Here is a 25,077-nt window from a genome sequence, read left to right on the forward strand (position 1 = left end):
GATTTAGGCTGTGGCAGGCCTGCCACAGAATGTACAAGTTGAATTTTGTTACAAATCCAACGAGCAATCGACTGCTTAGAAGCAGGTGCACCCAACTTGTTGGGTGCATACAGTATAAACAGCGAGTCAGATTTTCTGACTCCAGCCGTCCTTTAAATGTATATTTTTAAGGCTCTGACAACGTCCAACAACTTGGAGTCCTTCAAGTCGTCTGTAGCCGCAGGCACTACAATAGGCTGGTTCAGGTGAAACGCTGATACCACCTTAGGGAGAAAATGCGGACGCGTCCGCAGCTCTGCCCTATGTCGAATGGAAAATTAAATAAGGGCTTTTATAAAACAAAGCCGCCAGTTCAGATACTCTCCCGGCCGAAGCCAGGGCCAGTAACATAGTCACTTTCCATGTGAGATATTTCAAATCCACATTCTTTAGTGGTTCAAACCAATTGGATTTGAGGAAATCTAAAACTACATTTAGATCCCACGGTGCCACCTTAGGCACCACAGGAGGCTGTATATGCAGTACTCCTTTGATAAAAATCTGGACCTCAGGGACTGAGGCCAATTCTTTTTGGAAGAATATTGATAGGGCCGAAATTTGAACCTTAATAGATCCCAATTTGAGACCCATAGACAATCCTGATTGCAGGAAATGTAGGAAAACGACCCAGTTGAAATTCCTCCATCGGAGCACTCCGCTGCTCGCACCACGCAACATATTTTCGCCAAATACGGCGATAATGCTTCGCGGTGACTTCCTTCCTTGCCTTTATCAAGGTAGGAATGACTTCTTCCGGAATGCCTTTTCCTTTTAGGATCTGGCATTCAAACGCCATGCCGTCAAACGCAGCCGCGGTAAGTCTTGAAAAAGACAAGGACCCTGCTGAAGCAGGTCCCTTCTCAGAAGTAGAGGCCACGGATCGTCCGTGACCATCTCTTGAAGTTCCGGGTACCAAGTCCTTCTTGGCCAATCCGGAGCCACTAGTCTTACTCCTCTTTGCCGTATAATCCTCAATACCTTTGGTATGAGAGGCAGAGGAGGAAACACATATACCGACTGGTACACCCAAGGTGTTACCAGCGCGTCCACAGCTATTGCCTGCGGATCTCTTGACCTGGCGCAATACCTGTCCAGTGTTTTGTTGAGGCGAGACGCCATCATGTCCACCATTGGTTTTACCCAACGGTTTAATAGCATGTGGAAAACTTCTGGATGAAGTCCCCACTCTCCCGGGTGAAGGTCGTGTCTGCTGAGGAAGTCTGCTTCCCAGTTGTCCACGCCCGGGATGAATACTGCTGACAGTGCTATCACGTGATTCTCCGCCCAGCGAAGGATCCTGGCAGCTTCTGCCATTGCCCTCCTGCTTCTTGTGCCGCCCTGTCTGTTTACATGGGCGACTGCCGTGATGTTGTCCGACTGGATCAACACCGGTCTTCCTTGAAGCAGAGGTTCCGCCTGGCTTAGAGCATTGTAGATTGCTCTTAGTTCCAGAATGCTTATGTGAAGAGACTTTTTCAGGCTCGACCACACTCCCTGGAAATTTCTTCCCTGTGTGACTGCTCCCCAGCCTCTCAGGCTGGCATCCGTGGTCACCAGGATCCAATCCTGCATGCCGAATCTGCGGCCCTCCAATAGATGAGCCTCCTGCAACCACCACAGAAGGGATACCCTTGTCCTCGGCGACAGGCTTATCCGCAGGTGCATCTGAAGATGCGACCCTGACCATTTGTCCAACAGATCCCTTTGCATGGAATCTGCCGAAAGGGATTGCTTCGTAAGAAGCTACCATTTTTTCCCAGGACTCTTGTGCATTGATGTACAGACACCTTTCCTGGTTTTAGGAGGTTCCTGACCAGGTCAGATAACTCCTTGGCTTTTTCTTCGGGAAGAAAAACCTTTTTCTGAACTGTGTCCAGAATCATCCCCAGGAACAGCAGACGAGTTGTCGGCATTAATTGGGATTTTGGAATATTCAGAATCCATCCGTGCTGCTTTAGCACCTCTTGAGATAGTGCTAAACCCATCTCTAGCTGTTCTCTGGACCTTGCCCTTATTAGGAGATCGTCCAAGTATGGGATAATTAATACGCCTTTTCTTCGAAGAAGAAATATTATCTCGGCCATTACCTTTGTAAAGACCCGAGGTGCCGTGGACAAACCAAACGGCAGCGTCTGAAACTGATAGTGACAGTTTTGTACAACGAACCTGAGGTACCCCTGGTGTGAGGGGTAATTGGAACGTGGAGATACGCATCCTTGATGCCCAAGGATACCATAAAGTCCCCTTCTTCCAGGTTCGCTATCACTGCTCTGAGTGACTCCATCTTGAACTTGAACTTCTTTATGTACAGGTTCAAGGACTTCAGATTTAGAATAGGCCTTACCGAGCCATCCGGCTTCGGTACCACAAAAAGAGTGGAATAATACCCCTTCCCTTGTTGTAGAAGAGGTACCTTGACTATCACCTGCTGAGAATACAGCTTGTGAATGGGTTCCAAAACCGTCTCCCTTTCTGAGGGGGACGTTGGTAAAGCAGACTTCAGGAAACGGCGAGTTGGCTCTGTCTCTAATTTCAACCTGTACCCCTGAGATATTATCTGCAGGATCCAGGGATTTACCTGCGAGTGAGCCCACTGCGCGCTGTAATTCTTGAGACGACCGCCTACCGCCCCCGAGTCCGCATGCGAAGCCCCAGCGTCATGCTGAGGCTTTTGTAGAAGCCGGGGAGGGCTTCTGTTCCTGGGAAGGAGCTGCCTGTTGCTGTCTCTTCCCTCGTCCTCTGCCTCGTGGCAGATATGAATAGCCCTTTGCTCTCTTATTTTTAAAGGAACGAAAGGGCTGCGGTTGAAAGGTCGGTGCCTTTTTCTGTTGGGGAGTGACTTGAGGTAGAAAGGTGGATTTCCCGGCCGTAGCCGTGGCCACCAAATCCGATAGACCGACCCCAAATAACTCCTCTACGCATCGCCTGTCCACTGTCGTGTCCATAAAGCTCTTCTGGCCGAAATGGACATAGCACTTACCCGTGATGCCAGTGTGCAGATATCTCTCTGTGCATCACGCATATAAAGAAATGCATCCTTTATTTGTTCTAACGACAGTAAAATATTGTCCCTGTCCAGGGTATCAATATTTTCGATCAGGGACTCTGACCAAACTACCCCAGCACTGCACATCCAGGCAGTCGCAATAGCTGGTCGTAGTATAACACCTGCATGTGTGTATATACCTTTTTGGATATTTTCCATCCTCCTATCTGATGGATCTTTAAGTGCGGCCGTCTCAGGAGAGGGTAACGCCACTTGTTTTGATAAGCGTGTTAGCGCTTTGTCCACCCTAGGAGGTGTTTCCCAGCGCTCCCTAACCTCTGGCGGGAAAGGGTATAAAGCCAATAACTTCTTTGAAATTAGCAGTTTTTTATCGGGGCACCCCACGCTTCATCACACACGTCATTTAATTCTTCTGATTCGGTAAAAACTACTGGTAGTTTTTTTACACCCCACATAATACCCTGTTTAGTGGTACCTGTAGTATCAGCTAAATGTAACATCTCCTTTATTGCCAAAATCATATAACGTGTGGCCCTACTGGAAAATACGGTTGATTCGTCACCTTCACCACCGGAATCAGTGCCTGTGTCTGGGTCTGTGTCGACCGACTGAGGCAAAGGGCGTTTTACAGCCCCTGACGGTGTTTGAGGCGCCTGGACAGGCACTAATTGAGTGTCCGGCCGCCTCATGTCGGCAAACGACTGCTTAAGCGAGTTGACGCTATCCCGTAATTCGACAAATAAAGGCATCCATTCTGGTGTCGACCCCCTAGGAGGTGACATCCTCATATTTGGCAATTGCTCCGCCTCCACACCAATAACGTCCTCATACATGTCGACACACACGTACCGACACACAGCAGACACACAGGGAATGCTCTATACGAAGACAGGACCCACTAGCCCTTTGGGGAGACAGAGGGAGAGTCTGCCAGCACACACCAAAAAACGCTATATATGACAGGGATAGCCTTATGATTAAGTGCTCCCTTATAGCTGCTTTTATATTAATATATTGCCATTTATTTTGCCCCCCCTCTCTGTTATACCCTGTTTCTGTAGTGCAGTGCAGGGGAGAGACCTGGGAGCCTTCCTGACCAGCGGAGCTGTGACAGAAAATGGCGCCGTGTGCTGAGGAGATAGGCCCCGCCCCTTTTTCGGCGGGCTCGTCTCCCGCTATTTAGTACATTTAGGCAGGGGTAAATATCTCCATATAGCCTCTGGGGCTATATGTGAGGTATTTTTAGCCTTTTTAAAGGTTTTCATTTGCCTCCCAGGGCGCCCCCCCCCCAGCGCCCTGCACCCTCAGTGACTGCCGTGTGAAGTGTGCTGAGAGGAAAATGGCGCACAGCTGCAGTGCTGTGCGCTACCTTAAGAAGACTGCAGGAGTCTTCAGCCGCCGATTCTGGACCTCTTCTTGCTTCAGCATCTGCGAGGGGGCCGGCGGCGTGGCTCCGGTGACCATCCAGGCTGTACCTGTGATCGTCCCTCTGGAGCTTCATGTCCAGTAGCCAAGAAGCCAATCCATCCTGCACGCAGGTGAGTTCACTTCTTCTCCCCTCTGTCCCTCGTTGCAGTGATCCTGTTGCCAGCAGGAATCACTGTAAAATAAAAAACCTAAGCTAAACTCTCTAAGCAGCTCTTTATGAGAGCCACCTAGAATTGCACCCTTCTCGGCCGGGCACAAAAATCTAACTGGAGTCTGGAGGAGGGTCATAGGGGGAGGAGCCAGTACACACCACCTGACCTGTAAAAGCTTTACTTTTGTGCCCTGTCTCCTGCGGAGCCGCTATTCCCCATGGTCCTTTCAGGAACCCCAGCATCCACTTAGGACGATAGAGAAAAATGGGTGCAAGGTGTGCAGTGTGGCCCCCCTTGACTACAGGGGCCCGTGTGCTCCGCACACAATGCACCCATTATAAATACACCACTGTATATAGTGACCGTGATCATTTCCAGAAATACTACAGTCTTTTTGGTCACTCTTAACAATTCCATTTAAATATAATCCATGTGGGCAAAAGTGTTTTCTCATTAAAATTCCAAGACAGTGGGCTTGATTCAGAAAAGCACACAACAGGTGCAAAACCATGTTGCACTGCAGGTGGGGCAGATGTAACGTGCAAAGAGATTTAGATTTGGGTGGGTTATATTGTTTCTGTGCAGGGTAAATACTGGCTGCTTTTGCATGTAGCCCACAAATGTTAGACAGATTCATTTTTACACTGCAATTTAGATTTCAGATTGAACACACCTCACCCAAATCTAATCTCTCTCTGCACATGTTACATCTGCCCCAGATGCAGTGCAATATGGTTTTACCCATTAGCGTGCTTTTTTGGTTTACTAACAATCTTGAATAACCCCCTTAGTTCAGAACCGACTTTTGGGGTTCAATCTATGATCTTTTCATTTTTCTTTTACAGACAATCTGCATATACTGTACATGTAGAGAAGGACTTGTCATCTGCAATTTTAAAGTATATGTGTCTAACATATCCTCCACAGCAAAGGACTTAATGCACCTTAGTGCAGTTAAAAATGCCCAGTTTAAAAATTAAAACCCTATCTTGTGTAACCATACAATCTGGAGGGAAGAAAACTCAGATTTCTTAAGAAGCAGAAATACCAACCTCATCAAGCTCTCTCTTTGTTTCATCCTCCATCCTGCGAATGTCCTCCATTGTGAGCTCCACCCATTTGTCCAGCCAGCAGAAAAGCTGCCGATGGAAATTTGTGAACAGCCGCCTCTCTTGCTGATAACAAATAAAATACAATTATAGTACTAAATACAATGTTAAAGTAAGCACAATGACTCATTATACAAAAACAGCATTTATATATATATATATATATATATATATATATATATATATATATATATACATACATATACATACATACACATACATACAATTCAGAGAGAGGATGGCTGGACACAGGTCGGCCATTAGAGCAGCGCTGGAATCAGGTACCAGTGAACAGCCAGTGGCCCGACACTGTGCGGCTGCGAAACACAGCATAGCCAGCATTAGGACAAAGCTAATAGATCATGTCCCGGCCAACATCAGAGGAGGTAATAGAAAGAAGCAGTTACTACGACTAGAGAGCAAATGGATCCACACTTTGGGTACCGTGTCCCCAAGGGGCTTGAACGACTCCTTGGGATTGCAATGTTTTCTATAGTCCGTAAGCATAGTCTATTTAAGCTATATATCTCTAATATAAATTGTTAGTATTAGCTGACAAATTGATATACTATATCTGTTAACTAGCTGCCTTTGTTAATATTGTCACTCAGGTTCCTGTTTTTATTTTGTTTTTATCCCGAGTTTAGTGCACTTTTATTGTTGCCCGGTTGTTGTGGCAACGGGACGGTATGCACCCTGATTGGCAGTGGGGAGTGGACGCTCCTGGATGACGGCACCAGGGGGACGCGTCAGCATAGATGCGGCGAGACTCGTGGAGGCCGGCGCCCGGAGCGCACACTCACCTGCACCGGATCAGGTAATTTAGTGTCTGTATGTGTTTGTATAAATATCTGTTGTTTGTCATACACTCTGTTTGCTATTTCCTGACGACGGGTTGATACCCGAAACGTTGAATAAAGCACTTTTTCCAGCATCAACGACAGTCTTTGAGTGCCGCCAATCCGCACCTATATATATATATATATATATATATATATATATATATATATATATATATCTCTATATATATATATCTCTATTTATCTATCAGGATGGTGACCCGCACTCAGCGTACACACACAGTTGCCCCCGGTGCCCTCCAAACTTAAAGTGGATAAGTAGAACAGAGATAGGCGGCACTCAAAGGGTCTTGCCGAATAAAAGAAACACACTGTGGCACCAGTGTGTTTCTTCTATTTAGCAAGACCCTTTGTGTGCCGCCTATCTCGGTTTATATATATATATATATATATATATATATATATATATATATATATATATATAAAAATATATAGATCTCAACATATGAGGCTTCACATCATGTATTTCAAAGCAATAAGCAGTGTTACAGTTCCACAATGTCACCACTTTGCTTCATGGGAATTGCCATAAAGCTCCCTCTCAGTGTGCCGTATACATCTGCACATAATGGGAGCAAATACTGGGCCTAAGTAATACCTGATCGCAGCAGCAAATTTGTTAGCGAATGGGCAAAACAATGTGCACTGCAGGTGGAGCAGATATATATATGCAGAGAGTTAGATTTGGGTGGGTTATTTTGTTTCTGTGCAGGGTAAATACTGGCTGCTTTATTTTTACACTGCAATTTAGATTTCAGTTTGAACACACCCCACTAAATCTCTCTCTCTGCACGTTATATCTGCCCCACCTGTAGTGCACATAGTTTTACCCATTAGCTAACAAATTTGCTGCAGCGATCAGATCTGAAGGCCCACAAACTGTACGGGACTTCTTTTTAAATTAAAAAAAGGTGATTATAGAAGGACATGGTGAGGGGGATCCATGAAAGAAGGGAGTCTTGGGGGGAGGGGAGTTGCTGTAATCCAGTGTTTTCCGAACTCAGGGCACCACCATAAGTTTAGATTTACCGGGCACCATGGTTGGTATAACGGTTAGCATTACTGCCTCACAGTACGAATGTCTTGGGTTCAATTCTGACAACAGACCTAATGGTGTTGAGTTTGCATACCGTCCCCATGCTTGTGTGGGTTTCCTTCAATAGCCCAAAAATATACAGGTACAGATGTGTCCTACTATATTGTTGCTGCAGTAACGTTACGCTGGGTGTATTTTTGTGTATTTTTTCTCCAAAAATGCATCTATACTGCGGCTGTATCTGCATACAGAATGCTACGTTACAGTGTTTTCATGGAAAACAGATACTGCTGCAGTCTATAGGTATGCTGCATATCATTCTAATAAGCAGAGTCTGCTTGTGTACAGCGATGCATACAAGACTCCTTTTCAGCAAAAAATTAATTAAAAAAGACAACAGATGTTAGCAGAGATGCCCGGATGCTGCCGGCTCACTCATGTTAGGCATCTCGCAGTGCATGGCGTATTGAGGCTAGATGTATAAGGACACATCTGTAGGTACATAAATGTACCCTAATGTGTGTGTACGCATGTGGGAAACAATACAGATTCACTTATTTAATCAGAGGTAAACTGGACAGTAGTCTAAGTAGCCCTAACATTTATTCCAGTAGCCAAACAACCAAGACTTCCCCAGCCCAAGTTCATGGATAGGGACTGGAAGGAATAATGGGGGTAATTCTGACCCGTTCGCTCGCTGCGTTTTAACGCAGCAGAGCGAACGGGTCCCTACTGCGCATGCCAGGGATGCGATCGCCTCTGCCTGATTGACAGGCAGAGGCGATCGCTGGGCGGGAGGGGGCGGAACGGTGGCGTTTGGCCGCCGTTTCGTGGGTTTGGTCCAGCCAATGCAGGCGTGGCCGGACCGAACGGGGGGCGGGCCGCAGCGGCTGTGTGACGTCACACGCAGCCGCTGTGGGCCGGGGAGCGATGAGTAACTCCCGGCCAGCACGCTAAAGCTGCGCTGGCCGGGAGCTACTCTTGAAGTGCAAAGGCATCACCGCTGTGCGATGCCTTTGCACTTCTGCGAGGGGGGGGCCAGACTGACATGCAGGGCGGGCTAGCCCTGTGCTGGGAGTCCCCCCAGCATGTCAGGGAAGAAGATCGTAGCTGTGCTAAATTTAGCACAGCTACGATCAACTCGGAATGACCCCCAATGACTGTTAGAGATCTCAGCAGTTTCCTCAAAGTAGTTTTACAACAGTAGAGATTTCAGGTAGACTTATTCTACCGTTTCCTTCTGTTTAACTCCTGTATAACTCTTAATGATGCTTTAAATGTAATAACACTTAGAAAATAAAAAACACTTTGAATAAGAAAAAGCACAGCAGTCTATACCAGCTGCAACCTATTCGCTAATTAATAAATAGTTGTACAGACATGTATGCTGAACAATTGCACCCCACCCACAATACCCTCTTCCCACTACAAGGAAATCCCACAGCAAACATATCTGAGTGGAATCCAATTTATCTTGGAATTAACCTGGTACTCTAGCCACATTAAATCATACTAATATATAAAAGTGTAGCTATACCAGGGTTCCCGCCAGTGAGGGTAACAGGCTACCGTCTGTACTTCACGGCCCGGTATGTACCCTAATATTATAGCCCCAAACCATACCATAAATCCACAGCCGTATTTATAAATTATTATTGAAAATATTAACAGCGCAATGTCCTGCAGAACCCGCACTCCTGCGGAAAATAGAAGGCAATGGTCAGCACAGTACCAATTCAACATCAAAACGAATATATTGAACACAATATCTCACTATACGTTATCAATTTCTATAGGTACTTGTTGACATCTACCCCCAGATTTCTGGGTCTATTATATTAGGGTACATACCGGGCCGTGGAATGCAGGTGGTAGCCTGTTACCCTCGCTGGCGGTAACCCTGGTATAGCAAAACTTTAATATATTAGTATGATTTAATGTGGAGAACGCGCGGCTAGAGTACCAGGTTAAGTACCGGGCTATGGAGTGCAGGCAGTTGTCTGTCACCCAGCGTTGCCAGTAACCATGGTAGCAGCCATAGTGACTTGTACACCTAGATTATTTGACAGCTCGTCACCAGAAGTGACGTGTACCTGGTGAACTGCATGCTTCCGGAAGTTTGGAACCCTGTGGAACGCAGGGGACTTCCGGCTCTGTCAGAGCTGACATAGGATGTGGTCTGGTAATATTGCGCATGCGCAGTCTTCTAGAACGCACACCGGCGGGGACTGGACAGCGGGTCAGCACAGCTGTGTAATGCGAGTAATTCATGATTTGGTAGTTTTAGTAGGTACTTGTTACTTTGCCTTCAGCTGGCTCTTGCCTGTGGAGGGCGACAGTGACGTGATGCAGGGGGTCTTGAACGGTCATTTACTGACCAAGGTCGTCGAATCGATAAGTGACCATTTTACCTTCTAACTGCATGTATTATTGAAGTGATTTCGGAGGCACCATGGGTGCTGCATTGGATGTATTCATAATATGTGGATGTTTATGCTGAGCCACCACCACATGAGACTTCTTTAGTCTCAAGTGGTGGTGGCCCACTTTAGGTGAAAATAAAAAGTATTGTTTTTCTATACAGTTTTGAGTGCCCTTTTCTACAATATTATACATCACAAATACAAACAATATCCTTATCTTGCGCACAGACAAAAGCAGCACTAGAGGAGACCTCTGTTGTAAGGTCTCAAATAAACGTAGAACAAATAGAATTCCTAAGTGCGCTATATTCCTTGAATATTTATTCTTCAAATCTTCTAAACAATGGACCCAACGGGTGCAGGGTGTAGGTTGGAGAATTCTTAAAGGGATTATTCACACAGTATCCTGTAACTGATATTCCCTCACCGGAAAATCACCCAGAAAAAAGGCCATAAAGGCCAATTAGTACCAATTATTGGTTTATTGACACAATTTTTAACATACACAACAAAAATGTTGTACAGAAATAAAATTTGTATATCCAATTGTAAATCCAATTGATTTATATATAAAATTTTGTCATAGTAGTACAACAGAGGTTAAAAATATGTTGACAATGAAAACCTCCACAGCGAGATTCACATATAGATCCAAATGTGCTTGTGCAGCAAACAAATGGAGAGTTCACAGATTTTCTTCATCTAAATCAATTGGATTTAAAGTCTTTTTGTCCATGTGTATATCTAAGGACATCTATATGATCATTATTGATGACTTTCATCGCAAATTTTTGTGATTAAGGACCCTGATAGGGTTTGTTTAGAGAAAAAAAGACTCATCAAGATAGCTGTATGCTTATTGCCCTATATAAACTGCAATCTTGTGGTCCTGCCCTTTTTTGTGAATTACCCCTGATGAAGTCGTTAAGACGAAACACGTAGGGTCTGTCAGCTATGAGTCACCAATCCAGATTGTGAAGAGTCTCCCTTTTGAGCTCACACCTTGTGAACGTGAGGGAGGATCTAACTTGCCATCTACATGATCTGGACTTCTCTCACTGATATACAAATGTTATTTCTGTACAACATTTTTATTGTGTATGTTAAAAATTGTGTCAAACCAATAATTGGTGCGAATTGGCCTTGGCACCAATTATTTCATTGTTTTGAAGATTTGAAGAATAAATATTAAAGGAATATAGCGCACTTTGGAATTCTGTGTCAATTCCTGAAGGATAAACTGCATAAATTGTTTACAATTAAATTTTGTAATCAATGTGCACAATATAAAATATACAACAAAATATTAGATGGCACTACTGTCTTTTCAAAATTAGTTCCGCTAAGCAATAACAGACATCCATGCATGCGAAGTCGCTGGCAAACGCTGGTTGATATTGACTTTGTCTCAGTGTTGTAGCTTCTCTGAATGGGAAATTTTATGATAACCAGCTCGTTCCCAGAGCCAGATTTAGGGCCATATGGGCCTGGTGAGACTGGAAAGTTATGAGAAGGGGAGGAAGTGTAACCAGTGCAGTGTGGGGTGCGACCAGTGTCATGTGTATATTGGGACATCTTAGTATAAATAGGAGCCAGCAACTGCAGTCTGACAGGGAAAAGTATTGTGCAGTATTGTTCTGTTTCAGTGACTTTAGTATACATTTATTGATGCAAAATTAAACTATATAAATTACAAATATCTATCAGTAAAACATTATGGCATGTCTATCTGTAGATAATGGTGTAGGCATAGAGCTGGGGCGTCAGGTACAATAGGCTTAATTGATTAATTTAAAACACATTAAATTGATCAATTATAGGGCGGTATCCAATTAGCCGTGGTAATTTACCACAGCTAATTGATCCCCTGGAGGCTATCTAATTAGCCCCGAAAGCTGGCAGTTATTGGCAGGCAAAATAAAATCTGCGATAACGAGCCCTATCAGCCCAGTTTTTGTTTTTTTTTAACAAAAACACATAGGTCCGTGAGCTTTTCTCGGATCCTGTGTGTTTTCAGGCAAAAACATAAATTTATTTAGTCTGGGGAAAAAAAGTGGATTAATTGGATAGGTCAGAAAAAAAAATAGTCAAGAATTTAAAAAGAATCAGGAAAAAAACGCTGCTAAAAAACTTTTGGAATTAACTGCATACCCCCTCCCCCCAATAGTTGAACATAGTTCATTATTGCACCTACATAAGACATTCACCAATATTTTTTTTTTGTGTTAAGGTCCATACACACTTAACGCTAAAATGAGCGACGTCGCTCATTTCCCCCCTCCTTGAGCGACGTTGCTCATTTTATCGTCAAGTGTGTATGCCGCCAGCGACAACCGATGCGCGGCCCCGCGGGTCGGCAACGATCGTCGCTGTCGGTAGGGCATGCATGAAGGATGTGGACTGTCGTCCACGACCTTCATGCAGGGCTGGCGAGGGGCGTGACGTCACTGAGCGATATGAGCGGTCATATCGCTCAGTGCGTACAGGCGGCCGCCGACCGGCCGGCCCGGGAGGGGGAAACGTTAGACGATGTCGCTCACAGAGCGACATCGTCTAATGTGTATGGGCCTTTAGTTAATAAATGTTATATGGAATGTATGTTTTAGCTTAATTTCTTTGTAAACATAATAAAACAAATGGTCATCATTTTGAATGAATAGAGAAACAAACAGTTATCTCTACATCATAGATTGTTTATTTACAGAGAAAAGCAAAACATAATTCATATATAGAAGTTCCTCTTGTAATATAAGTAAATAACAGTTTAGAATACTGTTATTTTTAACACTAGCTTAACCCATGTATATGGCTAATTAGCTTGTTTTCACTAACATGGCAGTGAAAACACATAGGTCTGTAAATTTACCACGGATTCTATGCATTTTTATACGAAAACATAAAATTTAATGACTGCAAAAAACACGCTCTAGTTCAGGCTTTTTCAACCAGCGTGCCGTGGCACACTAGTGTGCCGCGACCAGTTGCAAGGTGTGCCGCAGAGCCAGAGCAGCTTCCTGCACCATCAGAGTGAACTGTTGGCCCAGGCTCTTCTTAGAGGATCAGTCGTGCTCCGGCCATGACGTATGCCTTGAAGACGCGGCATTGTGATATCATAGGTCACAGCCGCCGCTTCTCACCACCCAGCCAGCCCACCCACCTGCACACACATCTTCCAGTTCCTGCCTGCATACACAGCTTTCCTTGCCCACCCACATCCACATCTGCCTGACCGCCCACTGCTCAGTATTCGCAGCACTTCACTATGAACAATCCCCGCCACTGAGGGACAGGGAGGAGGACAGCTGACCAGTAGGGGCTAATATTTGCTATTTTTTTTCTCCTGTGGGGTACAATAGGATTTATATGGGGAGAATAAGGATTTATGGGTAAAACAATGTGAATAATTCATGTGGGGAGCAATAGGATTTATGTAGGGAGCAATATGATTTATGTGAGGAACAATGTGATTGTTTTTTCTGTGTAGGCCAATGTATGTGTGGATTTCTTTTTACTATGGGGGCCAATGTGTGTTTTTTTTTTTTTTCTGTGGGGAACTGATGGTGTGCCTTGCCAATTTTAAAATATTGTTCGGTGTGCCGCGAGTAAAAAAAGGTTGAAAATCACTGCTCTAGTTGAATAGCCTGAAGCAATTTTTTATTTTTAAAAGCTGGGAGAATACCCCTATTTTTTGCATCCGTTAAAATGTTTTGGTCTAACTGAATTCTCCCCCTTAAATGATACTATCTGATCCTTCTTTAGCTCTCCATGGGGGGTATTCAATTATGTCCAGTTTTTTCGGCTAGCCAAAAAATCCAGACATAGCTATTTAATCCCGGCCGTTTTCGGACACTTTTTCTGACAACGCAGATTCAACTAGTTAACAAGTCGGATCTGCATCCACGGAAAATAGTCGAAAACAGATGCGTTTTCTACAAAAACACGTGCATCGGTGAGTAATTTGATGATCCACATGTTTACAGACAGTGCAGATTTTTCGACAGCTGAAAAATTGGCACTTTGATTGAATAGGTCGAATGTAAATTCAACCTAAAAAACAGGCGAAAAGTGCAGTTTTTCCCGACTGTCGAAAAATTCGACACTAATTGAATACCCGCCTAAATCTGGGTGAATGGCTGAAACGGTTTCATTTGTCTGCAACTAATTATGAATGCACTTGTCCTCTGCATTTAACATAAGTTAATAAATGTTGCAAATAAATGTCAATTTGGTCTACATAGGCCCGCCAGATAAGTCAGCGTGAGAAACTGATTTGATCATTCAAATTTGGGGAAGTAAATATGCCCATAGTAAATTTTACAATAAAAACTTTAGAGCGCTTTTATTCTTGTAAAATTACTTGGTTCTTTTTCCTCATCTCATATTAGTAAAAGTGACTGATTTACCCATAAGTTAATATGCAGAGTCGTAACAAGGCTCAAATGCGCCCTGTGCGGCTCCACCTACTGAGTGTGCCCATGATGTCATGACATTACACACAAGGGTAGGGGCCGGCAACTCCGGTGAGTGAAGCGCTGAATGGGGCCCTCCCGAAGACACTCCTTATGGCTGCACAGACTGCAGGGTGCCTGTTTGGAGTGTCCACTGGACGCTCCGTTGGTGCTGCAGCAGTGATCCTGGCTGCAGGGTGCACTCAAACATTATGGCTGCCATCGGGTTCCAGTGGCTTGGAGATCCATTCACTGCCATCTATCATCCTGGCTGCCAACTGGCTCCTCTATCCTCCTGAGCCTGCAAGCCCCCCATTTTAACTTTCTTTAAAGACAATCTAACCAAAAGATCTGATGCAATTTGTAACAAGGTTACCAGTGGAATTAGGCCTATAAATTAACACCAAATCCATCATACTGATTGGGTTCACGGAATGAGCAGAATCCCAAGCTGCCATATGAAGAACAAGGCTGGTAATCTTGAAACTTCTAACATATATACAAAGTTTGGATCCTGGAGACCAACTGCAAATGCTCAAACCTGCAACACTAAGGAGAGGCTTTTGCTGTTTCAGAACCCTTTTACCCATACGGCCTCAAAATGGAAGTTGTCCTCTATCTGCAAAGAACTGTTTCACAGGGGAATCTAATTATTTACTCTGTATCTTCTATCTGGATACCGAGAGGACATCCAGCATCTCCACATCTTGAATGCAGACCTTACTAAAACTTACTGTATACTGATCTTCATATAGTTGACATAGAACTTACTAAGCAAAAACATAAGAGATGACCGGTCAGGTTTTGCTGAAAACCAAACACACCCAAACTTCGGGGTTCTGAGTCTGACCAAGTCCTGGCTTGGATCACTTTGGGGTTCCAAGTAGATCAGAGTCCCTGCTCGGGTCTTCCCACCAAGTTCAGATCTCAAAAAATGGATTTTACATATTTTGGATTGCATGATTTCAGGTACCAGGGTATAATCTGTAATTCATGCTGCAATACTACATGCCAGCACCCACATTACATGGTTTTAGCTATTTTTATAAATTATTGAAGAAATATAGATACAAAATCAAAAGTAATACTTGAGGGTGGTTTTTCCGAAACCAAAACATGACAATGACAGAGATCCAAAACCAAAGCACAAAACTCAGTGCAAAATTACAAAAAAAACATATAGGGCAGAATTTAAATGTTTTGTCCACCGGCAGCCACTAGATGGCGCACAACGGAGCTATTCAATTGTAGCTCCGTTACGGGTGCGATGGCTGCTGGCGCCTGCATTGTGACCTAGCGTCACCCATGAAGCCCCAACCCCACCTATGATTGGCCCGCTGAGTAATAGAGCAAAAATGACCATCACTGTGTGAAACAATCGATAGACCCTTGTCAAAAGGTTTCACACCATCGAAAATAACCAACTGTACCATCCATGGTTAACCCACTAGTCTGGGCTGTGATTTAAATGTGTTTGAAATCCACTCACGTCTTGGTCCATATTGAAAAATGTATTTCATTTAAAACTGGCTGGGAAACTAGTTTAATATAATGCGTCCGAGAAACAAATATATTAACACACTTCCGAAAATCTGCGGGATAACAATTTGTCTTAATTTTCTATACGTGGCTACAAGTGGGGTAATGTGCCTATTTTATTCCATATTGACCCCATATTGCTGCATGAATGTGTCCAAAATGATACCTGCATCAACATACTGGCCACACATCTGGTCATTCGGTGGCGATTTATGTACGATTAACTGGTGGAGCGATATGCAAGCAGCCAATCAAATACAGCTAGACAGTAGTCATCATTATCGGTATTTATAAAATGTCAACATATTACACAGAACTCTGCATGGAGGGGGTCATGATAGAAATAAAATAATACACAACACTACACAGAAGGTAAAGACTACCTACATCATCATGATTCTCTAACCTGAATGTACTGAAAATGTGGCATGGATGACAAACCATATAAAGGAATCCTTAATTAATTACTATAAGTCACTATATACAAGAATGTTACAGTAGCACTTTGCTATGGCTACATTAATGTCAACAGACAACTTTGTATTGATACAGTGATTTCCAAACAGAAGGGTTATTATTATTATTATTATTGCAGCAGCAGCAGCAGGAGAAGGGACACGTGTGGGACAGTAAACTGCTAAACCATCACTCACTCACCTTTTGTATGAAGCTTTCCACTTTGTTCTGCAGGCCCCACCACTTGAATTTTACAGTCACTAGCTTGTATGCACACATGTGAGGGACGTCCGTCCGCTGTCCAATTGTTTTCTACAAGAGGCAATGCACACAAGTCACTGGCGTACTTCAGCATTAGAGACACAAACAGGTGCTGTTACCCAACCTGTTTTCATCTTCACCTTCTTTGTCTGTACGGTACTAGAAATACATAGTGCATCCGGAAAGTATTCAGAGCGATTCACTTTTTCCACACTTAGTTATGTTACAGCTTTATTCCAAAATGGAATAAATTTATTTTTTCTCCCAAAATTCTACACACAATACCCCATAATGACGTGAAAAAAGTTTTTTTTGAGGGTTTTTGCTAATTTATTAACAATAAAAAACTAAGAAATCACATGTAAATAAGTATTCACAGCCTTTGCTCAATACTTTGTTGATGCAACTTTGGCAGCAATTACAGCCTCAAGTCTTTTTGAATATGATGCCACAAGCTTGGCACACCTATCTTTGGGCAGTTTCGCCCATTCCTCTTTGCAGCACCGCTCAAGCTCCATCAGGTTGGATGGGAAGCGTCAGTACACAGCTATTTTCAGATCTCTCTAGAGATGTTCTATCGGATTCAAGTCTGGTCCACTCAAGGACATTCATAGAGTTGTCCTGAAGCCACTCCTTTGATATATTGGCTGTGTGCTTAGGGTCGTTATCCTGTTGAAAGATGAACCGTCGCCCCAGTCTGAGGTCAAGAGCACCCTGGAGCAGGTTTTCATCCAGGATGTCTCTGTACATTACTGCATTCATCTTTCCCTCTATCCTGTCTTGTCTCCCAGTTCCTGTTGCTGAAAAACATCCCTACAGCATGATGCTGCCACCACCATGCTTCACTGTAGGGATGATATTGGCCTGGTGATGAGCGGTGCCCGGTTTCCTACAAACATGACACCTGGCATTCACGCCAAAGAGTTCAATCTTTGTCTCATCAGACCAGAGAAATTTGTTTCTCATGTTCTGAGAGTCCTTCAGGTGGATTTTGGAAAAAACTCCAGGCAGGCTGCCATGTGCTTTTTAGTAAGGAGTGGCTTCCGCCTGGCCACTCTACCATACAGGCCTAATTGGTAGATTGCTGCAGAGATGGTTGTCCTTCTGGAAGGTTCTCCTCTCTGTACAGAGGAATGCTGTAGCTCCGACAGAGTGACCATCAGGTTCATGATCACCTCCCTGACTAGGGCCCTTTTTCCTTGATCGCTCAGTTTAGACGGCCGATCAGCTCTAGGAAAAGTCCTGGTGGTTCTGAACTTCTTCATTTACGGATGATGGAGGCCACTGTGCTCATTGGAACCTTCAAAGCAGCAGATATTTTTCTGTACCCTTCCCCAGATTTGTCCGAGACAATCCTGTCTCGGAGGTCTACAGACAATTCCTTTGACTTCATGCAAGGTTTGTGCTCAAACATGCACTGTCAAGTGTGGGACCTTATATAGACAGGTGTGTGCCTTTCCAAATCATGTCCAATCAACTGAATTTACCACAGGTGGACTCCTATTAAGCTGTATGAACATCTCAAGGATGATCACTGGAAACAAGATGCACCTGAGCTCAATTCTGAGCTTCATAGCAAAGGCTGTGAATACTTATGTACATGTGATTTCTAAGTTTTTTATTTTTAATAAATTTGCAAAAGTCTAAAAGAAAACTTTTTGTTGTCATTATGGTGTATTGTGCGTAGAATTTTGAGGGGAAAAATTAATGTATTTTTTTTTGGAATAAGGCTGTAACATAACAAAATGTGGAAAAGGTGAAGAGCTGTGAATACTTTCCAGATGCACCGTAACATCGCATTGGATGCTACAGGATACAGCCATTTTTAAATCAGTTACTGATGCATCAGCTTTCCAAACTCACCCTATTAGAGGGGATAAATTGTATTTTTTACCTTCTAATACAAACACAATAATTGTACTGAAAAGCAGAACTGTAACTTATGTAATATATTTAAGACCATGAGGATGACTACCAGCTTTGTTCATACAAAAAACTGGCCAATCTTATCCATCGGTCTGATTCCTGTTGTAAAGTATCAATGCAGTACCGATGTGCATGTGCAGTACAGGTTCTGCGTCACTGGAAGCAGAGCAGCTACAGACGTGAAGCGATTGACAGTCTGGAGATATTTCTGGCAACAATGGCACGCCTCCGTTTTGGGGGAATGCCAAGGTCAGGGTCTCAGTATTCCAAAAGATATTTCCCAGCTTTTTGGTAGGAGATGTGGCGGCCAGCTTGCATCACACAATGGAGTGGCATGGACACAGCACTGGATCACAAATGCACGCAGGAGGTGTCTACCAGATCCCTCTTGCTGCATCATATCTGTGCATCGCAGGGACGGATCTAGACTTTTCTTTAGGGGGGGCGGTTTACTGTTTAATCTTGACTCCTCCCTCTACAGTCCCAACTCCTCCCATCTGCAATCCTAACTCCTCCTCTCTCAATTCTGACTGAACTTTTTGAGTGAGACTGAGATAGAGCTTTGTTATTGTTCTATGTACATGTGACTGTGCTATGGGATAATTGTATTTATTAGCCCTAGTACCCACACACCAGCAAGTGAGGGGCAAATGCTCTGTAACCCTTGCTCTCCTGGCTCCTCTGTGCTGCTGTGTTATAAGCTGCAGCACATCGTTCTGCCTCAGGCTCTCCCAGGAGAGCTCTCTTCTGCTCAAAAGTGGGCGTGGCTATGACTGTTAGGGGGGGGGGGGGGGTCGCCCCCTTTGCCCCCCCTAGATCCGGCCCTGGTGCATCGCTGCTGCTTCCAAGTAAGCAGCAGTTACACACCCTCCAATCACATCTGAATCAGGCTTTCTGGTCTTAAACGAACATTGGCAACATCTCAGTCCAACTCCAAGGGTGAGATATATCAAACCTTTTAATAAGGAAAAGTGGAAGTGTTCCTCATAGCAAACAATCAGATTCTAGTTATTATATATCTAGTACATTCTATAAAAAGATCATTAAAATCTGATAGTTTACCATAGGCAACACCTTCACTTGTCCGCTTTAGAAAGATTAATAAATTCTCTGAGGTTCTAGCTGTGATACCATTTAATATGTGACGTCCCGTGACAAGATATATAGCTCACAGAAGCAGACAATCTTGCAATTGCACTTCAGGCTGAAGTTAGAAATGATGTCAATGTATCATATTGTGGTGATGAATCCATACAATTACCTTCCAATCAGGAGCTAGTGGTCCACGACAAGTCTTGACAGACTTGTATTTTGCTGGGTCCTCTTCTGGTTTATAATCCTAAAATGCACAGAAAAAATATATACATTTATTATGTTTTGGGTTTTTTGGTTCAAGTAATTCATTAAAAAAATAAGAATAATTTCAATGTCACTAACAGTCAGATCATGCACAGCAACTGAATGCAATCTATACCTGGTCAGTTGCTGTTGAACTACAAATTCCAGCATACTTTGCAATATGAATATTAGTATCATAATGTAATTTACAGATCTACAGCTGTTTTGGGACACAAAATAAGCTAACTGTGACATCTGCGCACCGGACAGACATTTAACGTGCCTGGAGATGACCTAAGTGGAGAATTTTTTTTCTCATGGACAACTTTACGTGGCCCTTTAGTGTGTCACATCAAAACAAAATCTTTTCATGTTGATGTCTGGAGGAAAAACTACTAATTTCATCACGACAATTTTTACAAAATTTATTACACTGCAACATTCAATAAGTGTCATTTAATGCATTGTGTAAAATTAATTATGTAGAATATATATTTCTTAATATAGAAAACAGTATTATTATTATACTCTAAAGTTGCATACACATTGGGCGTTTTCCCCCCCTGCCCAGCGATGTCAGCGGGGGTGAACAGCTTTCCATAGCAGGAGACTATGGAAAGCCGCTCACCCCGCCGTTCATCTACTGGTAATACCAGCAGATGAATGGAGGCCGCCAGCGATGAAGCGGGAGCGCGCATCAGCGCTCATCGCTTGTGCATACACAATGGGCAACTTTGAGCTGATAGCAGCTCAACACACCAAAAGGGAGCTGCTTTCAGCTCCAAATCGCCCAGAGTGTATGGGCCTTAAGAGGCAGTAAAGGTGGAGGATATTTTTGAACTAACGTAGGCCAAGTATAGTAATTGCCTGCTGACATAACTGCAAATGGACTGAGATTGGACAAGAGACACATATAAGCCTATAAGCCCGTTCAAGCCATGTTATATGCAGGTGGCTGAGAGAAGCTAAACATACACGATGGAAGTGGTAGCCAGCATTAGTGAAAGTGATACTTGCAATGTACTGCTTGGCTAATATGTGTGTTCCTCATTTCTTGTACTAATAATCTTTTTGTGCGTATTTAAGCTATTTTTTTTCTTTTCCAACATGAGATGGTGAGTTGTATCTGCAAAGAGGTTTCATTTCTAATGGAGATAAATGTGTATTTCCACCAGTTAAGGCATGGACTCCACAAGACTTATGAAGGTGCCCTGTGGTACATGGTACAAAGATGAAGTCCTGTAAGTTGTGAGGTGGGGTCTCCATGGCTTGGACTTGTTTTCCCAGCACATCCCATAGATGCTCCATCTGTTGATAACTGGGAAGTTTGGAGGCCAAGTAAACACCTTGAACTTTTTGTGACATCCCTTAAACCATTTCTGAACAATTTTTGCAGTGTGGTAGGGCGCATTATGCTGCCATCAGAGAATACCACTGACATGAAGGGGTGTACTTGGTTTGCAACAATGTTTAGGTAGGTTGTACGTGTCAAAATAACATCCACATGAATGTCAGTACCCAAGGTTTCTCAGCAGAACATTGCCCAGATTATCACACTTTCTCCGTGACTTATCTCCTTCCAATATTGCACCCTGGTGCCATCTATTCCCCAGGTAAAACAAGGTACACATAACCAGCCGTCCACATGATGTAAAAGAAAACTTGATTCATCAGTCAGGCCACCTGCTTCCATTGTTCCATGATCCAGTTCTGCTGCTCACGCACCCATTGTTGGGCCTTTTGCCGGTGGACAAAAGTCAGCAGTGGTTCTCTGACTGGACTGAGGCTATGCAGCAAACTGCGATTCAATGTGTGTTCTGACACCTTTCTATCGTAGTCAGCATCAACTTTGTCAGCAATGTGTGCTATAGTAGCTCTTACGTGGGATCAGATAGGAGGTTGGCCTTCGCTCCCCACCCGCATTAATAAGCATTGGGTGCCCATAACCCAGTTGCTAGTTCACTGGTTGTCTTCCTTTGGACCATGTTTGGTAGCTACTAACAACTGCATACTGGTAACACCCCACAAGACCAGCTGTTTTGGAGAAGCTCTGACCCAGTCGGTTAGCCATCACAACGTGGCCTTTGTCGAAGACTCTCAGACCCTTATGCCTGCCTATTTTTCCTGCTTTCAACATATCTACTTCAAGAACTGACTGTTCACTTGCTGCCTAATATACCCCCCACACACACACACACATTATATGTATATATATATAATTTATTTTTGAAGCATGCATACATGCAAGTGTTTATGCACCAACCTTAGAGAGAACCTGGCTGCGATCTGCAATATCGATTTGTACTACTTCCACATTCTTCCAGATGTCTGGCTCTAACTTATGCACCTGCAAAGACAGGTCATATTAAGCAGGATGTACAGTAAATACAAACATAACTAATAATGCCGGTCATTGTGTATGAAAACATGGTGTATAATTTTGTGGCACAAACAAAACTTAACAGACTAGTCACATCACACAATAGACTGGCATGATCTGTTCTACACAGCAGCCTCCGCACCGACCACTGCGCCCTGTATGAGGTGCCAGACAGGGATGCTTCAACTCTGCTATTAAATGAATAACATTCAACAGTTACCGTATATACTCGAGTATAAGTCGACCCGAATATAAGCCGAGGCACCTAATTTTACCACAAAAACCTGGGAAAACTTATTGACTCGAGTATAAGCCTAGGGTGGGAAATGCAGCTCTAACCGTACACAGCCCTCATAGTGCCAGATATGCCCCCACAGTGCCAGATATGCCCTCATGCTGCCAGATATGCCCCACAGTGCCAGATATGCCCTCATGCTGCCAGATATGCCCCACAGTGCCAGATATGCCCCACAATGCCAGATGTGCCCCACAATGCCAGATTTGCCAGATATGCCCCAGTGCCAGATATGCCCTCATGCTTCCAGATATGCCCCACAGTGCCAGATGTGCCAGATATGCCCTCATGCTGCCAGATATGCCCTCATGCTGCCAGTTATGCCCCACAATGCCAGATGTGCCAGATAGGCCCTCATGCTGCCAGATATGCCCCACAGTGCCAGATGTACCAGCTATGCCCTCATGCTGCCAGATATGCCCCACAATGCCAGATGTGCCAGATATGCCCTCATGCTGCCAGATATGCCCCACAGTGCCAGAAATGCCCTCATGCTGCCAGATATGCCCCACAGTGCCAGTTACCATACTTACCATCCGTCGCTCCCGCACTGTCTTCTGAAGGAGGGACACGGAGGGCACAGCGCGCGGCTCTCCTGTGTCCCTCCTGCGTCTCCGGCGTGTGTGTTAAAAGGAAGTGCCGGTTCGTGCACTTCCTTTAACACACACACGCCGCTGCCGCTGGAGACACAGGAGAGCCGTGCGCTGTGCCCTCCGTGTCCCTCCTAAATACTGACTCGAGTATAAGCCGAAGGGGCTTCTTCAGCACAAAAAAAAAGTGCTGAAAAGGTCGGCTTATACTTGAGTATATACGGGTATATTTAAAATGATTATCAAGTTGAGCAACGGAAACCTGAAACTTCCCCCAGTCAGTAACGGTCGCCCAAAGCAAGTAAGATACTAAAAAATAGCAGGAAGACAGACCACTAAGACTGTAAACATATGGAACACCCATACACAGGACACAACCTAAAGGTTTGTAAATCTTGCCTATAAAAGTAAACATTTCACGTCACATTTGGAATGATGATTTCTATAGTAACAGAGGGGTTTTTGGTCTGAAACTTACATTGTCCTGTGTACCCAGATCGGGCTTGTGCCACGTCTCAATCTTAATCAAAAAATCATCCTTCATGTATTCGTTCTGCAATACAAGCACAAGCCATAAGTGTCTTACTGTGCCATCACGGAGAACGTGCCAGGATCATTAGCTGCACGCCGGGACAGTTGCTGACTTCACTGAGTGGGAGAGGAAACTGTGGGGGTAATTCCAAGTTGATCGCAGCAGGATTTTTGTTAGCAATTGGGCAAAACCATGTGCACTGCAGGGGAGGCAGATATAACATGTGCAGAGAGAGTTAGATTTGGGTGTAGTGAGTTCAATCTGCAATCTAAATTGCAGTGTAAAAATAAAGCAGCCAGTATTTACCCTGCACAGAAATAAAATAACCCACCCAAATCTAACTCTTTCTGCACATGTTATATCTGCCTCACCTGCAGTGCACATGGTTTTGCCCAATTGCTATCAAAAATCCTGCTGCGATCAACTTGGAATTACCCCCTGTGTTGTGACCAAATTATTACTGCAAATACTTACAAGGATCAGTACGTTATGTTTAAAGCCATGGTAATGTAAGTGATGGTTATTTACTCTTCTCTAGACTATAAGAATCTTTATAATGGCTCACAGGCTTGAAGACCAGACTCAGGGCACCATGTAACTATTGTTAACATTATAAAGAGCAATTAATGTAGTAGTTAGAACAGGAAGACCTATTAAGCTATTAATGTGAGCACATTTTGTAAAGAGCCCATTGGCAAACGTCCCCTGGGGAGAACTATTCTCTGCCTGGGAAAAAAGACGACAGTGGACTGTTCTGCATCCATTGCATGAATAACGGATGACATTGTGTGGTAGAACACAAACTAAAAGGTCACCGTGCTGGCTGAGACAGTAATGGCAGCTGTGGGACTTTAAATGTCATCAGAAGTATTTTCCTAGTGACTGCTGTGTTAAATATTGATTAGGAATAAGATGGAAAAGACATCTTACGCAAAAGTATTTCTTTTACTTTATAAAATGACTTGGTAAAAAATGTGTCATTTGGTATTCTCCAGAATAGAACACATGTAAAGGATGTTGCTGTGATAAATGTAATAGCCTGCAGTCATGTAACAGAGTTTCAGTGATAGTACATCTATTGGGGGGCAATGTATCAAACCTTTTAGAGAGTGGAAAAGTGTACAGGTTAACCATAGCGACCAATTAGCTGCTATCTATCATTTCATAAAATGTACTGGATAAATGCTACATAGAAGCGGATTGGTTGGCAATTTATCCATCCTTTACAGCAGTGGTTTTCAACCTCGGTTCTCAAGTA

The 25,077-nt window shown here is 43.8% G+C and overlaps 1 protein-coding gene across 1 annotated transcript in view; it reads right to left on the bottom strand.

Moving 5' to 3' along the window:
- Positions 1-25,077, bottom strand: part of PITPNA (phosphatidylinositol transfer protein alpha) — a 102,150-nt gene that overhangs the window by 36,462 nt on the left and 40,611 nt on the right. The window contains exons 6-10 of the mRNA XM_063956087.1: positions 23,766-23,840; positions 22,286-22,369; positions 19,946-20,023; positions 16,699-16,809; positions 5,679-5,801 (exon numbers count right to left, since the gene is read on the bottom strand). Coding sequence (XP_063812157.1) covers positions 5,679-5,801; positions 16,699-16,809; positions 19,946-20,023; positions 22,286-22,369; positions 23,766-23,840 — 471 coding nt within the window. The remainder of the gene's footprint in view (positions 1-5,678; positions 5,802-16,698; positions 16,810-19,945; positions 20,024-22,285; positions 22,370-23,765; positions 23,841-25,077) is intronic.

Source organism: Pseudophryne corroboree, chromosome 2, assembly GCF_028390025.1.
Source record: "Pseudophryne corroboree isolate aPseCor3 chromosome 2, aPseCor3.hap2, whole genome shotgun sequence".
Classification (NCBI taxonomy): Eukaryota; Metazoa; Chordata; class Amphibia; order Anura; family Myobatrachidae; genus Pseudophryne; species Pseudophryne corroboree.